Source organism: Glycine max, chromosome 15, assembly GCF_000004515.6.
Source record: "Glycine max cultivar Williams 82 chromosome 15, Glycine_max_v4.0, whole genome shotgun sequence".
NCBI classification, from domain to species: Eukaryota; Viridiplantae; Streptophyta; class Magnoliopsida; order Fabales; family Fabaceae; genus Glycine; species Glycine max.
The window spans coordinates 12,129,666-12,146,472 of record NC_038251.2 but is presented as its reverse complement, the minus strand read 5'-3'; the positions used below and the strand labels follow the sequence as shown (position 1 = coordinate 12,146,472).

Sequence of the window (16,807 nt, the reverse complement as noted above, 5' to 3'; positions counted from 1 at the left end):
TAAAAATGTACCCATTTAATACCTAATTATACCTTAATAAGATCGCCTTAAAAAATAATCCACTGGGGTCGGTCTAGTGGTGAGAGTTGAAGTAGAATACATGAGATCCTAGATTTGAATCTCAATGGGACCATTATAAAAAAAAAATTGCCTAAAAAAATGCGAGAAAAAAAATACATTTCCTTCCCCTTGGGCCTTTTTAGGACTGCAACAGGAAACAAAGATTCTTGTTCCAAGTTGCACACCTAGAACCAGTTTCCAAATTCGACCCACCTGACATTAGATGTGTCCCCCACCATTCCTTTTGGTTTTTCTCTTCTCTCTGGTCCATTTGAAAATGCACTGTTACCTCTTAAAGCATCAAGAGAAAATGTCAACCTTTAATTTATTTCATTTATAATCCATATATTGCTTCTTTCTACTACTGTTTCAACTTTGCTTAAACAGCTCTCCTAAAAAATTGCGCTTTGCACATGACAAACTTTTTTCACCTGGATTATCTTGGGGGCCTTACCCTTTTGCAAATGAGCATAGATTTGATAGGGGATATTATCCCTAGCCTCCATAATGCAGTCAAACTTTGAAGGGAATATGACCCCGTTAACAATGATGATGATATGCACTTTTTCTTGTTACTATCAGAGAATTTCCTTCTCCTAAATTTGAATTGAATGCATAACATATACGATTATCAAATGGTGCCACATTAGGCCATGATTTACAATCTGATACATAAACAAAGCTAAAACCAAATATAGAAAATGTCACCAAAACACTTTTAATCCTCTTTTTAACATATTCTCTATTATCAATAGTAATATAAAAATTGTTCGATCTTTGTTACATATCACTTTTTTTATGCAGTACAAGCCCATTTTTTTTTTATCCCTTCACCCTCTCTCTTTGTTTTTTATTCTCTTTCACCACTTGCAACACACAGGTACACATCTAGTTAGGTTAAATTCATGTAAGTCTGTTTTTCTTTTAACTTGAAACTTTGAACATAAATCTAACAATTTGTTATGGTCAACAAATATATAAGAGTTCCATTTCTTATTTGGTGGATCTCATTCCTAAAGTAATGGGATCTACATGAAATTCAATAAATAAAAATAAGTGTGTTAAAAAATAATGGTAGAAAATATATAGTATGTTTGGTTTGCATCTACAAACCCCGCAAATGTACATAAGAAAAAAAAATACAACCTCTTCTTATTTTCATGTTTTAGAAAGTGGAAACCTATCAATATTGCAAATAGATTTCCAAACACATCTTATCCCTATCAATATTTCAGCTTTTCCAATGCGTGAAGAGCAAAACAGTCGGTTATAGTTAAGACTTATAAGATTGACTTGATAGTTGAGAAAAAAAATTAAAACTTAAAGACAGACTAAAAAATAAGATTATTAATTTGAATCTCTTAGACTCCCACTAATATTCTAACAAAAACTAACCACTAACATTCACTAAAAAAAAAAAAATTAAGTTCCCTGGATCACGAAACGATGTCAGACCATAATAATAATAATAATATCCATAGTGTAACATTCTCTTTACTTATAGGTCTCACATAACAGAACAGCCATTAGCATTTTCATCACTGAAGATCTCAAAGGAAACCAACGGTGCTGATTGAACGTGATAATAACCGTCTTGGTCTAGACCAGCACGGATGTAGGGTGAAGATGGAACATAGTAATAAGAAGGATAAAATCTGTCATAAACTGAAACATAAACCATCGAAGGATAATAAGCAGTTTCTGGGTACGACAACGATTGCTGACGTGGCGGGCTAACATTCACCTGGCCCACAAGATCCTCAAACTGCAATCCAGTGTTTGCAGGTGCACCAGTAGATGCTGCTGCTTCTGAACTCAAACTACTTCTCCCATTGCCATCACCACTCTGAACTTTCTTTTTCTTCTTCTTGCCAGAACCACCACCACCACTCTCCGCCGGAACATGGTCACCGGAGGGGGACTTTTCCGGCGAGTTGTTGCTGCTCTTGTTGCCACTGTTACAATTGGCAGTAGTAGCATTTTCAGTTCCCTTGTTTTCCAAGCTCTGTGGTTCTCTTGCTTCATTCTTCTTGTGCCCTTTGCCGGAGATTTTTTTGTCACGGTTGAGATTCTCCGGCCACATCTCGGCGTGTTTTCCTGCTCTGACGAGTTTCCTGAGAAGAATCTCTACGCCAACACTTCCAGTGACTGTTACTTTCTGCTGCTGTTGGTCTATTGTTGCAGTGAAAACACCTACAAAGGTGTAACATTCACTCTTAAAATTCGGGTTTGAACCTAATTCAATTACAAAACTTAACTCATGGATGGTATAAGAGTTGCCCTTGTTTACATACACTTCCACTGATATTTCTAACAAAAACCAACAAATTAACATGTGCTAATAAATAAATAAAAGACTATTTTGTCCTTGTCACTAGTCAATGTGGGATCTGTAACATTTTCTGTGTTACCCAAAACACTGTTTCTGTTTACTGGTTCAGAATGCTATGTGGGAATAATAGTGTAATTTACTCGTGCATGGAAAAACAAGTGTACCAAAAAATAGGTGAAATAATGAAATATGAAGCTAGTTTTTTGTTCTATTTTTCTAGCATATATTTTTAGAGTACTACTACTACACGAAGAAGGGAAAATTTTTTGTTCAAACTGTGTGCTATAGTGTACCGTCAATGCTCTTCAGAACCTTCTTTACTTTCCTCCTGCAACCTTCACAGTGGATGGAAACTTTCAAGAACCATGTCTAGGAGAACAAAAAGAGTTAAATAATTAGTTTTAGTGGATTAAAGAAGATAAATTTGAAGAACCAAAAAATGTGCATACATATGCATTATTATGCATCTTTTAATTGAGGTAAGGTGGTAGTACCTGATAGTTCAAAGGTTGTGTAGCAAGTTGAGGACGTTTTGCATCCATTGAGAGAGGGAAGTTGAAACTTGAATTGAAGGATTGAAGGGATTTGAGACTTGGAAGGAGAGAAAGAAGAAGTGAGTGTGGGGCATACAATAAAAAAAAAGGGAGAAAATGCCAAGAATGTACTTGGGGGTGTGCACTCTGTTGGGGAGCAAACTGTGCAGGCAAGGATGGATGGCTATCAAAGTATAATGTGACAATGACAGAAGGACACACTTCTCCTACTGCATTATTTTGCAATATTAGAGCATGATTTTTTCTACCTTCCCCTTCTTGCATTTTCACTTAATCTCCCATCGGTTGTGGTTGTGGAAGTGGTTAATTATTTTTTTTTTTAAAAGAAAAGTAGGATACTAGGAAAATAGTGATCCTTACTTTATTTTTATAGGCACTCGTGTACTGTGATAATTATATTCACTCTTTCTTTTTCTATGCTTGCATTGTTTTCTTGTCTCTTGTAGATGTACTAGGCTTTTGTTTCATCTGCAAGATATTTGTTTGTTGTTTGTAGGAAGCTATTTGTTAGAAAAGATTCTTTTTTGTAACTTTGTTATCTACATTTATTGACACTTCTACCATATTTATCATGGATAATTCTATCATTTTTTTAAAGATTGTTCTTAGCTATTGTTGACCTATGTTGGATTAGGATTAAACTGTCTTCACAGTATGCCTTGAGAAAGCACATATCAACTTCCTTGCACGAACAATGCCAGTAAACTATTTAAATACTTCATATAGTTTGACATTTTTGAGGGGGGGGGGGGGGTGGTCCTCTATTCTAGGAGGCAACAGAGAACCAATAAATAATGCGGGACTAGGCATACGAGCCGAGACTTTGGATGAAGAAGTGAACCTGCATGACAATTAAGGAGAAAAAAGGGGCCCTTCATTGCTTCTAGTTTGAACAAAAATCACTTCATTTCACCTCACCTCACTCAATTTATTGCCAAGAAAAGTAAAAACTAGTCTGTTCTCAGGTAATCCATGAAGGAAGAAGTGACTGCAGCAAAGTCTAGGGAAGAAAATGTCCAATCTGAATTCCATCTTTTCTAGCCACTGCAAGATGACCAAATCTAACATAACCCCTTGAACATTGGTTACAGTGTTCTTTCATCTCCAGTGTCTACATGCCACATCAAATCTTCCCACGAGGAAAATCAGCATGTCATGTATTTTCACCTGAGAATGACAGTGAAACCCAATTCTCAAGCAATGCATTTGTACATGATTCAGGTAAGATCTCTAGATGATATTATCGATTGGTCATTTGAAAACAAAAACTCTCAATATATAGTTATTTATCAAAACATATATGTTGGGATAGATACTGCTGATTTAGTAAATAAAATTACGACAATTATCCTTTTTGCTCAATGTTTCTACTATTCAAATAGTTAATGCAGGATTCAGGATTGTACATATTCCTAATAAACATTTAAAGAGCTTAAATTATTGAATAAAAAAAGAATAATAGTTTTGTTACATGTTTTAACATGTTTTTTTACTCGGAGAAATATAATTTATAAACAAATTCTTAAAATTCTGGTGATAAAAAAGTTTTAATTAATATCGTAGAAATATTAATACCATTTATAAACAAAACTTAACGAACAAGCGAAAACTCACGAACGACTTGCCTAATCCCATGTACACCCAGCAATCCACCATTACTGCAAAGGTCAGGTGATACAAATTGCAGCAGAATTTTTACTGTGGTGAAAATTGGAGAATGGATAAGGACGAGACAAAAGCAATGGTTCATATCCCATCCAAAACTGCACTTTTCCAAAGCATGAGGTAAGCTCGTTAAGATCTTATAATAGTAATATGGTAGGTAAACTAAATAAATCGGCCATCAAGAGTTCAGACCTTCCACCTTTTTTAAAAAAAACAAGAATAATAAATACTAATTAAATAGATTAAAATTATGATACTGTGGTTATGTATCAATAATATTATATTTTAATTTTTTATTATTATTAAAGTTCAATGCATTCTACCTTTTTATGAAAATGTTTAACAGAACCTTAATCTTTGCTGGCAACTCAGTTAGAAGAATATGAAAGCATACCATAATTTGTTCAATTAATATCGATTATACCCGAGGAAGGGTAACGGGAAATTTACCATTGATTCTTAAGTCCCGCATTATACCCAACAGTAGTAATCAAACACATCAAATATCTACCATAATACAGAGTCATTCAGCTTCTCTAGGGTGTACACAGCGAGCAGCAAATACTCAAATTAAAAAGCTATTTAAGTTTCAGCTACTTTGCTGCTATTATCTTCTTCAGGTACCACCACCTGTTCTTCCTTGACAATTTTTTCAATCTTTGTCTCCTGCAACGGAGCATGCTTGACATCTGAGGCATCCTGAAGCTGCAATGCATTCATTGATGTATGTAAATTTAATAACTGAAAAGCAACCTAGAAGTTGTAGAGTCAAATGATTCTCCTAAAGACTTACCCCCAAGTTTCTTAAGCTAGCAGTGACATCCTCTTGTTGCTGCTGAAGGGTAGTCCTCAGATCTTGAAATTCCTAGTTTTAATTTTATAGATAAATTCCTAGTTTTAATTTTATAGATAAATTACATACAACAAAATCAATTTGAAAGAGAGAAATAATCTAGAAGCACACTTACTGCTCGAAGTTGGTCCACTTCAACATTAAGTGTTTTCTTAAGTTCTGACAGCTCCTGCATGAACAAAAGGAAACACATCAAAAGTTGAAAAACAACAAATTTACTACATGCACAAAATTAGAGCGAAGCCGAAGTAACATCCAAACCAGTTAACCAGTTATAAAAGAGTTCAGCTACCTACCAATATAACCAGGAAAACAAGACACGAGGGGCAAACCTATTATATCATCTATCAGCATAATAAAATATCATAATGATTTCTTGTCGGTTGTTCAACTCTGAAGGTTAAAATCCAATAAATGGGTTTTTGAACAACTAGCTAGCTATACTTAAAGAAGGGACAAATATATTTTAGGTCCCTGTATAGCATATACATTAATTAAAGAAATTCAAGATAAATAGTAAATAATAAGTCACAGTTACACACAATCACCATCAATCTAGAAGCAATAAGAACATGGTAATGGAATCAAAAAATGAAAGATGGTAGTGAAATGAATAGAAAGGAACAAAACAAATTAGATAAAAAAAATAGCATAATGTGAATTAGGAGGTCTAAGGAAGAAGAGAGAACAGAACATATGACAAAAAAATGTCCTATAACGTGTTAAAAAATAGACGTCAAAACAAAGGTAGCTGAGTTTGAATTCTGAGGATTCAGTGTTTTCAAATCCCAAAAACACCATGTTGCAGAAACCTGAAAAGTTCCTGGTTCTTTCAAAGCCGTTCTCCATCACAAAGGCATTCAAGCCTTACATTTTGGGATATGAATTAGCAAGGGTCAGGGACTCCGGTTTTTTCTTGGAACAGACAGCCTTCAAAAAATAGAAATGAAGTAGGACACTTCACAAATTGGAATTCGTAACATAAGATAACAGAAACAGAGAAATAGGAAAGGCAGAGAATTTAAGAAGACAAAGAATGAAATAGAAAAAGGAAGATCAAGAGAACTACATAACATGACTTGTAAGTTGTAAGATTGAAATGAAATAAGGAAAATGATAGGGAAATCTTGTTAAGATGAAAAACAACTCCAATGTAGTTTATATAGAGAATAAACAGTTTGCCGCTGATGGAGCAAAATTGCAGGTTTCTTCTGGTCCTATTATAAAACAGCAATGTAAAGTCTAATATAGATTACGAACTATATCACCTCTTTTGAGCAACACTCAAGGGTGCACTGTACTAACTCCAGAAGCCCTTACACTTCTAGAAAGCACGGGTTCAACACAATTGGTTTTATCTTTGACTTAGGAAAAACAGGCTTTGCAAAAAGATCTTACCAGTTCTAAAATTGACAAAATCAAATACAAACTTGTTCAATAGGAAGATAACAATAATGAAGGTAAAGGTTTCAAATTACGGTCCCAAAGCTTTCCTATCTGATACACAACAGATTTGGCACAAGAAATGCCTAATCAAGTTAATTATACTAGCAAAAGCACGTGAAATGTTATTGTCACACGAATATGGAAACAAACTAATTGGTACATCATAATTGCCATTTCCCTGGTCAGCACAGGATTACACAGAAACAAATTTACAAGACAGAGCCAGTATAAACATATACACACATCAATACATGAGTCCATACACACAAAGGCAAACACATTCACCTAATAATTGCCCTTAAAAGCACAAAATTCATCATAGAAAAATAAGTGTGCATATCATAGACTATCTTATGTGCACCCTAAATGGTACTTTATTTTATCAGAGTACAAGGCATGACAAACCAGATAACAATGAAAACATTACAAGAAAAAGAAAAACAAGTTATTTATGATTGCCTCAAAACTAAATGGTACTTTATTTTAAGCGATAGATTTCTATACCAAAACTCTATAAGGAATATACATTAGAAAATGAAATTTACCCCCCTCCCCTCCGCGCCAAGTCTCTTATTTTTTCTGGAACTAGTGATATGAAGCAAAAATCATTAATGTGAAGCAAAATGCGGTGATAAGCAGACATAGATCAATCATCATCACTTACGTCGCGATAGACCTTGACTTGTGTATCTAACTTCGACCTCCAACTTTGCAAATCCTACAAATAGATCCAAAGGAACAATTTTTTTTTAAAAAAAAAGAAGAAAAAAAACACCAACAGTGAGCTAGCAGGTAGAATTGAATCTTCATAACTAACAAACAACGGCATTAATTAATACGAAACTAAAGGATAAAATGTCACACCTGTTTCAAACTCTGAACTCTGCCCAGAAGCTCCGATCTCGATTCATTAAGTTCCTAAGAACAATACCAAGAAGATTTAAATGTGGGGAGTTCATTTATGAATAAATTCACAAAATAATAATAATAATAATAATAAATCTTACCGCGATTTTAGAGGTAATGGGAGTGACGTTCTCCTTCTTCTGAAAAAACAAAACAAAAGTGAGGGATTATTAGTACGGATTTTGAGGATTATGGTAAAACGCAGAATTTGAAAAGTGATGAAACGAAGATTAGAAGACATACGATGGAGAGAGGAAGAGAGGAATCCGGGTTTTCCATTGAGGATGGGATCGGAGAATTGAGAAGAAGAAGGTTTCGTTGGATTGTTGTACTAGGGTTTGATTCGGAGTTGGAATTTGAATCGGAGCGTGGTTTGGTGAGTGTTGTGTTGGGGGTAGTACTAGTACTAGTACACGAGTCAAGAAACACCAACGTTATAAACAAACGCGACAAAAAAACCAGCTCAAATTTTTAAAAAACACGAATAAGGAGATACCGTTGCGTGGGATATCGAAATTTGCCAGCGACGTGCATAAAAGTTTGCTTGAAATCCCTATTTATACCACCAACTTTGCTTCATTTTTTTTTAAATAAATAAATTCTTTCTTGTTTCTTACATTTGGACTTGTATTTTTTCAAGAATTTGATTGAAATGGACTGGACAAGTAGTATAAATTTTTTTACATGACTTTTGTAATGATTATCTTAAAAGTAATCTCAAATATGATTTGTAAGTTTTTATATTTTTTAACTTTGCTGGTAAAATTGTCGAGAAAAGAATTAAAACTTAGATAAAATAATATCTCTTGTTTCTTTTAGAGATGAAGAAGTGGTGGGAAATAAGCAGACACCACCACCAAAAGAGAAGGTGGATCTTATTCAACAAAAATTACTAATTAAGAATTGAGTATGAAGATGGAAATAAGCTTTTACTGAAGGTGTATATGGAAGATATAGGGTTTTTCAAGAATTTTGTGGGCCTTGGGAGGATGCTACTTTGATTGAATTGTTGACAAAAATCATTGGATATGGAATCTTGAAGGAAAAGCTTAAGAAAATATGGATTCTTAATAGTGGTTTTGATATAAAGGATGTTAGCAAAAGATTTTATACACTGAAGTTTGATCAACAAGAAGAAAAGGACAAGGTCATAACTGGGGGGCTCTTGGATGATTTTTTACCATCACTTGACAAACAGAAATTGGACCCAATGTTTATTTCGCTAATGGCACAAGTGGAACACACTCTAGTATGGATTAGATTCCAAAGATTTAATTGTGTATATTTTGATGAAAGTTTCCTTCTAGCTATGACCTCTGCAATCGAACAGTCAATAACAGTTTATGTCAATACATTAAAGGTCAAATACCAGAGGTATGCTGAAATAGACCTTCTCCACTCTTTTTTGTTAAAAGCATTCACCTCTTTTGGTATCATAAATGCATTTACAAAAAAGATTTATACATTATCTCTCTTATATCTCGGACAACAAGTTTTTTTCTTCTTTATATCTTAACACATTATTTCAAAACTAAGTTATTTTAAATGAACAATGTGAAATAAGAATAGCTCTACTAGGAGCTTTGATCTTGATACAAGATAAAGAGAAAATCAAGTTAACTTATCAAAGAACTAGTCTCAAAGCAGCCTAACAAAAGGAAAAAGGAGAATGTGCTCCATGCATGACAAGAAAGAAAAAGTACTTTTTAGTATAAATTGGTATGGTTTCTCCCCTCAACTTTTTTAGATTTAATATCTCATGCATTTAATGCATAATCAAAACGGGATAAAGCTTTCTCTCCACAGACATTTTCTCAAGATTCTGTAAGAAGTCACAAGAGTCTTGAAGAGGATAAAATATGATAGAACGAGTTACAAACTATGCATGTAAACGCTCTTTGAACAATCTTACTCTGATTTTTCATATTTTATTTAACAAACTTATTCTCTCGTGAGTTTATCTTTCAAAAACTACCTTTGTGAAAGTGAAAAAGAATATTTGAATTTTTTTATCTTGGGTTAAGATACTAATGCTGTAAAGCCTAAAGAGACTTTAGAAAATACTTTAGTTTTAAATTAGTTATTTTAGTGAAATCCTTTAAGTTATGAAAGGACGAGATATAACTCTTATTATGGAGTGAGTCTAGAGAAATTTGTTATGTGTTGTATATATTTACTCTCGTCAAACATTATTAATAAAGTTAGAAATTAATTAAAATATAAAAAAATTAAAATGATCATGGACAACTGGCTCCAAATATGTGAACCTAGATTCATCCACACACACACACACACACACATATATATATATATATATATATATATATATATATATATATATATATATATATATATATATATATAATTTTAAAAAAATCTTATTGTATATTTAGTGCAATTTATTTGAAATTGTTTTTTAACTAGTTAAAATAAATCAATCACTTCTAGAGCATCAATATTACCGGAAAGAGGCTTATAGAGAGAAATAAAGAAATGAATTCATGAATCATGACAAAAAGTGTGATACAATATCTGTCTTGAGAACAACTTTTACTTTAATTAAAAGGAAAGTAAGGAAAATAATATTATAGTAATAATTAGATGTATATCTTCAAGCATGCATACAAGCAATAATTAGGGAAGTTTGTGCGTTTCAAAAAAGAATTACCACCCAATGAATGAAGCAAAATGGTATAACACAGGCTTGGCTGCGGTTACTTTCACTTTAATCATACAATTCAGAACATTTTAATAATCACAATCACAACGATCTACTCCTACTTACTTTAATTAAATTCGTTTATCCAACCCTAAATTACAACTATTAAAACACAATTAACTTTAACATTTAAAACACCGCCGAAAGGAAAAGATAAATGTTGTGTATATGATCTCGTTTCATAATCTGTCACCGATCATAACTTCCAAATCATTATGCATTATTTTTTTATAGATAAATATTATTTATTAATATTATTAATTTTGTATTAATGAAAATTTAAACTCTATAATTTTTTTAACTACACCAATCTTATATCGTTAAGTCATTGTATATAATTAAAGGGCAATTTGATTATTAATGTTCAACTATGATATAAATGGACAAAACACAAAGGTTTCAATGTTTCATTTTCATTGATTTTATGAATTGAACAATGTTATTCGAGATAATAAAGAAAAACATAAATTTATTATTGGAATTCTGACTTTTATTAATGGTAAAAAATTAATGGAAAATAACTCAACTTTGAGTATCTTTAAATCTCTCGAACAGATTAATTAATGTAATCTCGGTAAAACAAATAAAACCACTTCTTACAATTATATTACTTGAAAAACAAAACATTGCTTTCAAAAATGAAAAACAAAAATTATTAAACTTGTGATTCCTTAATTAGTGAGGGAAAAAGGCAAATTCTTTCTTGATGACAAAGCAAAAAAAAAAAAAAAAAAAAAACCAAATAAAGAATAAACAAAAGGGGTCCTAGAAGTTGCTAACGGTAGATGCAGAGCAGAAGAAGCAGCGCAAGCACGCACGCATTCTGTGTGTTGTGGTTTCTCTGAGTTCCGAGTGGACTCAGTTACGGAGCAATAATGAGTCAGGAATCGTTTATATATAGCTTCGTGGCTCGTGGGACGATGGTGTTGGCTGAGTACACGGAGTTCACTGGAAACTTCCCTGCCATTGCAGCTCAGTGTCTTCAGAAGCTTCCATCTTCCAACAACAAGTTCACTTACAACTGTGACCACCACACCTTCAATTTCCTAGTTGAAGATGGTTATGGTAATGCCCCCCAGTGACTTGATCATGAGTTTAAATTGAATGTCAATGTTTGTGTGAACCATAGATGAAAGTGGAGTTTGAATTGATAGATTTTAGGTGCTGGATCTAGTCTTGAAATGGATGTGTCACTTTAGGTGGTGGGGGATGGGTTAAGTGAGCATAAAGGTTTCATCTTTTGGGTTTTGTTTGCCTTTTAAATTGATTTTCCTGGTGGGTTTTGTTTGCTTTTTAATGGGTACTTCTCAAATTTTGTAAATTTTTCCTTTGATTGTTGAAATGGAATCAATAGATGAATGGTGAGAAGCAGAATTTGGGTTGTTAAGTTCTAATTAAGGTTTGTTAGTCTGCTATAAGTGTTTGATTTTGCCTTTTGGTGACATTCATTATATATAGGAATCAGTAACACCTGATTTCAATGTCATCTTGTGCCCTTGTCCATCAGCAATCAGGGATCTTGATGGGATATCCTATCATTTTGACTATCCTTTAGAGGTAGTTGTGCATCAGATGGTCTTCAAACAAGGCCTAATCTTGTGAATGTGAAGTTGTGTATAGAAACAAAATGATCCATAGACACCTAGTGCTAATATACACCTACAGAGAGAGAAGAGTAGATATGATATGTAATATAATGCAACAAGAAGAGAGTAATAGAAAGAAATGAGAGGTGTCAAGGAGTGTTTACACTCTTGTAAATGTTCATATATCATTATTCATCACTCCAATAGAAATGCGTAGTCAATGGAGGTCTTTGTGTATGAAGACTTTTCAGGTTTTATTTTCACTTATACCTAATTTTTTGTTTATATAGCCGACAAACAATGCAACCTCTACATATGTGAGTTTGGAAGCTGGTGGTTTTTGTCGACTTCTAAGATTAAAACTTTCATTTGCAGTGCAATGAGTATTTTAGTGCTTTACATATTGGCTTTCTGTAAATTGCAGCTTACTGTGTTGTTGCCAAGGAATCTGTTAGCAAGCAGATCTCTATTGCTTTCCTTGAACGTGTCAAAGCTGACTTCAAGAAAAGATATGGTGGTGGAAAAGCAGATACAGCTATTGCCAAGAGTCTGAACAAGGAGTTTGGGTACACTCATTCTGTTCTAAATCTTTGATGATGTTTTGGATATGTTAATGCTTGGATTAGACAAATTGTATAGAAAGTTAAATCATATGGGTGCTCATTTGCAGACCAGTTATGAAAGAGCACATGAAGTACATCATCGATCATGCTGAAGAGATAGTAAAGCTAATAAAAGTGAAGGCTCAAGTTTCAGAAGTTAAGAGTATCATGTTAGAAAATATAGACAAGGTACTGTATTGTTTAGGAGTAAGCCTTTTTTTTTTAAACCCTGGTATTCAGTCATTTCCTAGTGCAGTCATCACTATGCATCTTGGTGTAACTTATAAGTTATAATCCATTAGTGTTTTTATGTTCTTCACTCTTGAAATAAAGTATGAAAGCAAGGGGATAGAGGGATTTGATTCTGTGAGGATTGCTATGTTTGTCTGCAGACTACTTTATTGCAACTTCTGGGTAAACTTCACCATCATTCTGTGTCCCTCCTATCTCTTTAAAAATTCAAGAACTAAAAATTTGTAAAACAATGTGAAATGCTTGGAGAAGCAGTATGCTTCTATACTTGCTCCTTCTTCACTTAATTGTTGGTGATGACTTGCAATGACAGTTTGATGTGTATTCCTGTGAATCTATAATTATAGAACTATTTGCTCTCAATCGGTCATTTGCTTCTCTTTGTGGACAACCAGTTCCATTCCACTATTAAAACTTGACTAAATTACAACCTATTAAGTTCTGTATAATTATTAAAAAATTTCCTTGCATTATTCTGTTTGTATCTGTTGCCGTAGCTCATGCGATTGCCTTATTTGAAGTTGTATTCTAGGATAGACAATGTGTTGATTGCTATGATAGACAACATAGTATTATACTTTGACATCTTTATTTTCATTATGTGTTTTCAGGCCATTGATAGAGGAGAGAATCTAACTATTCTTGCAGATAAGACGGAGACATTGCGTTCACAGGTGAGTAAAGTTGATTTAGGTTAGACAATTTTTTCTTTTTTTAACTTATGCTTTATAAGGATGAGGATTTCCTAAATTTCAGGCTCAAGATTTCAGAAAGCAAGGAACACAAGTCCGTCGGAAGATGTGGTATCAGAACATGAAAATTAAATTGGTTGTTCTGGGAATTTTGTTGTTTTTGGTCTTGGTTATCTGGCTTTCTATCTGTGGTGGATTTGACTGTACAAACTAGCAGTGATTGAAAGTTTCCTAATAGTTTTTTTTTCTTTTTTAAAATGATGTATAAGTGAACTATTTAGCAAGAAAATCAACTGAGAAGGGGGAGTTTGGCAACTGGAAAAAAACTTCTCACCTTCTTTGGTGGTTGATAATGATATATATGTTCTTTGAAATTCTTGAATAGAGGGAGAGGGGAATGCATGTGTAGCTGTGTACCATGTGATAGACTGTTTGATCTACAAACAAAATACAGTTGCAATATTTTTCCTAATACACAAAAGAAATGTTATGAGCTTCAGTTTTTTTTTTCTTTTCCAGTTTTGAACAACTTATTTGATCTTTACTCCCCAAGAAACAGAAATAATTTTTGAAAGGCTAAATTATATTTTTTTTCCTTTATTTTATTTTTAAGATCCATTTTGATCTTTTATCTTTTAAAAAATTTATTTTCATCTTTTATCTTTTAAATTTGGATCAATTTAGTTTTTTCAAAACAATAATTTTTTTTTTTATTTTGGGACACAATTTTGATTTTCTTCTACATGAAAATTTGGCCCCCTCATTTCTCGCATACCAACATATGCATGCAACTCGACATCCCTTCATTTCTTTGATCTTCGTTCGAATTTTTTTCTCAACATACATTAAAAATTAATTAAATACCAAAATATACATATTCTTGCATTATTTACCAAAACATGTTTATTATTCAGGTGTAGATTCAGGTTGGGAGGACCTAAATTTTACATTGTTTTTTTCAAAAACCTGTGGAGAATTCAGGTTCCCCAACCTCAATTCTCAACGTGAATTTTTTTAAAAGATTTACAAATAATATAAATAAAAGAAATTAATAAAATTAGAGAATATTATAATATAATTTTTTAATTATCATATAGGTATTTAAATAAATTGTAAACGTAAGACATTTGAACATGTTCTGAATTTTTCTCAAGTTCAATTTTTGTTTCCTTGATGGCTTTTTTTTCTTATGTACATTAATTAAAAAAATGAGAAAATTAATTAGTAATCTTAAAATAAATTAAAAAAGGAGAAATGATTTTAAAAAAATAAATTGACCTAGAACACAATCTAGTCAATCTGGAGGCTAATAGGGTCATTGTCATCCTGGAAGTTCTAATCAAATAAATTAATTTTTTTTGTTTATTATTAATGTATTTAATTTCACACTATATATAAATTATAATTTTTTTTAAACGGAAGTGTTTTTAACTATTTTTCTTTAACTTTATTATCTTCTTTAATATATTCTCTAATTTTATTATTTTTGCATTAATTTCCTTTATTTATATTGTTTAAAAAAAAATTCTTAAAAAAAGTTACGTTGAAAATTTAGATCCCTCCACCCGAATTTACATTATAAATAGTAAACATGTATTTTGGTAAATAATGGGGGATACGTATATTTTGATATTTAATAAATTTTTTATGTATGTTTGGTTTTTTTCCTTGCCCCCCTCATTTCCACACAACTAAACACAATGTTCACTTTTATTGATTTTTTTAATCTAATCAAAATTGAATTTTTAAAAATTAAATTAAATAATTTATATTACTAAAATCTAAGATTTAAACTCTCAAAAAAAGTATAAGCAAATTATTTTACACATTAATGTCTATATTTAAATTTAATATAAAAATGAATAGAATATAGCATGCCAGATTAACATTTTTGCACGAAAACACATTAACATATGAATTACTATAAAAATTATATTTTTTTTTATAATTTTAGTATCTTTCTATAATTCATTGTTGTAATAACTTAGATATGAATATATTTTTTTCTCACTCAACTAATTTATTGATGATTTTTATGCAAATAAGTTTAATTTTTTACCCAATTAATTTATATTTAGTTACTTGACAAAAAAATCTATGTATTTATTATTATATGTTCCATATAAAATTAATGTCTAAAATCAATTTTTAAGCAAAATTTTCAGAAATATAATTAAATGTTTACAAAAATATAAAAAAGTTTAAGGAATTATTTTTTAACTTCCATAAAAGATATTCAGTTACTAGAGTTTTTTTGAATTTTTTTTAGAAGATATAAATTAGATAAAAATATAATTTACACAATTGTTATAAGAGTTTAATTTATATGTATTATTGTATAAAATATTTTACATTATCAACTAATTAAAAATCATGATTGTTATAACTTTTCAGAATTGTGTAAAATTGATCAATAAATTTATCGTACATCACAGTTTATGATCAAATAATATTTTCATTTTTTTTTATATTTTTAATGTATGAAACTATATATTATTTACTCTTGTTATTATTTACCGTCAACATAATAATCTCTTGTATCGCATGGCCATGGGCAGAAAGCCTAGTAAGAAATAAGAAATATATAACATTTAAGCCTTGTTTTGCTTAGCCATTTTCAAGTGGATATAAAGTATGTTTGGATCTGCATTAATTTGCTTTTAAAATCACGTTTTTTATTTACTTAATCGCAAAAGTTTCCTTTATTGGCTTCAAATTTTCATGTGAAATATGTGTGTTCATGTTAATTAGATGTAAGTGAAACCTAATATATAAAAAAATTTACGACACAATACACAAATAACATTCACTCACTTCCAAAAGGTTCACCATTATCTGTATCTCCATACACTATACATACATATATAAACACAAACTCATACGAAATACTATCACTACTACAAAAGTGGTTTTTTAGGATGTGTGTTCTAAGACGGTTGTCCATAATCGTCTTAGAATACGGAGCGGTGACAATTTTGTAATAAACGAAATAAATTTTGTATTTAACGTCACACATTCTAAGGCGGTTGTAGACGACCGTCTTAGAATGTCCTTCGGTGGAAATATTATAATTACTAGGAACTAAGACAATGACAGTTTTTACTAATGACCGTCTTTGTATATGCTTTTCAATTTTGGTA

At 31.6% G+C, this 16,807-nt stretch overlaps 3 protein-coding genes across 3 annotated transcripts; 1 reads left to right on the top strand and 2 right to left on the bottom strand.

The window, feature by feature from the left end:
- Window positions 1–1,177: 1,177 nt before the first annotated feature.
- On the bottom strand, window positions 1,178–3,427 carry LOC102661650 (heavy metal-associated isoprenylated plant protein 35). Its single transcript, XM_006597662.4, has 3 exons — window positions 2,887–3,427; window positions 2,686–2,761; window positions 1,178–2,253 (listed from the first exon to the last, which is right to left on the bottom strand). Exons 1-3 carry the CDS (start codon window positions 3,208–3,210, stop codon window positions 1,568–1,570), a joined length of 1,086 nt encoding a protein of 361 aa, XP_006597725.2. The 5' UTR covers window positions 3,211–3,427; the 3' UTR covers window positions 1,178–1,567.
- Window positions 3,428–4,983: 1,556 nt separating this feature from the next.
- Window positions 4,984–8,441, bottom strand: LOC100817224 (uncharacterized). The gene is made up of 8 exons (XM_003546307.5): window positions 8,313–8,441; window positions 8,060–8,222; window positions 7,918–7,956; window positions 7,775–7,828; window positions 7,575–7,628; window positions 5,580–5,633; window positions 5,405–5,476; window positions 4,984–5,316 (listed from the first exon to the last, which is right to left on the bottom strand). The coding sequence occupies exons 1-8, from the start codon at window positions 8,348–8,350 to the stop codon at window positions 5,194–5,196; spliced, it is 597 nt and encodes a 198-aa protein (XP_003546355.2). The 5' UTR covers window positions 8,351–8,441; the 3' UTR covers window positions 4,984–5,193.
- A 2,874-nt stretch (window positions 8,442–11,315) lies between these two features.
- On the top strand, window positions 11,316–14,134 carry LOC100527252 (putative vesicle-associated membrane protein). The gene is made up of 5 exons (NM_001250117.2): window positions 11,316–11,600; window positions 12,546–12,687; window positions 12,792–12,912; window positions 13,587–13,649; window positions 13,732–14,134. The coding sequence occupies exons 1-5, from the start codon at window positions 11,411–11,413 to the stop codon at window positions 13,879–13,881; spliced, it is 666 nt and encodes a 221-aa protein (NP_001237046.2). The 5' UTR covers window positions 11,316–11,410; the 3' UTR covers window positions 13,882–14,134.
- The last annotated feature ends 2,673 nt before the right edge of the window (window positions 14,135–16,807 follow it).

Bases quoted from the DNA above. Each gene is read 5' to 3' on its own strand.
- LOC102661650 (XM_006597662.4), bottom strand. From the start codon at position 3,210: ATGCAAGAAGGGGAAGGTAGAAAAAATCATGCTCTAATATTGCAAAAT. The intron at 2,762-2,886 runs GTACTACCACCT...TTGTTCTCCTAG, and splicing joins CACAACCTTTGAACTATCAG to ACATGGTTCTTGAAAGTTTC. The intron at 2,254-2,685 runs GTACACTATAGC...ACACCTTTGTAG, and splicing joins GGTTCTGAAGAGCATTGACG to GTGTTTTCACTGCAACAATA.
- LOC100817224 (XM_003546307.5), bottom strand. From the start codon at position 8,350: ATGCACGTCGCTGGCAAATTTCGATATCCCACGCAACG. The intron at 7,629-7,774 runs GTGTGACATTTT...ATCTATTTGTAG, and splicing joins GAGTTCAGAGTTTGAAACAG to GATTTGCAAAGTTGGAGGTC. The intron at 5,477-5,579 runs GTAAGTGTGCTT...AATTAAAACTAG, and splicing joins AAGTGGACCAACTTCGAGCA to GAATTTCAAGATCTGAGGAC.
- LOC100527252 (NM_001250117.2), top strand. From the start codon at position 11,411: ATGAGTCAGGAATCGTTTATATATAGCTTCGTGGCTCGTGGGACGATG. The intron at 12,913-13,586 runs GTACTGTATTGT...ATGTGTTTTCAG, and splicing joins TGTTAGAAAATATAGACAAG to GCCATTGATAGAGGAGAGAA. The intron at 13,650-13,731 runs GTGAGTAAAGTT...CCTAAATTTCAG, and splicing joins CGGAGACATTGCGTTCACAG to GCTCAAGATTTCAGAAAGCA.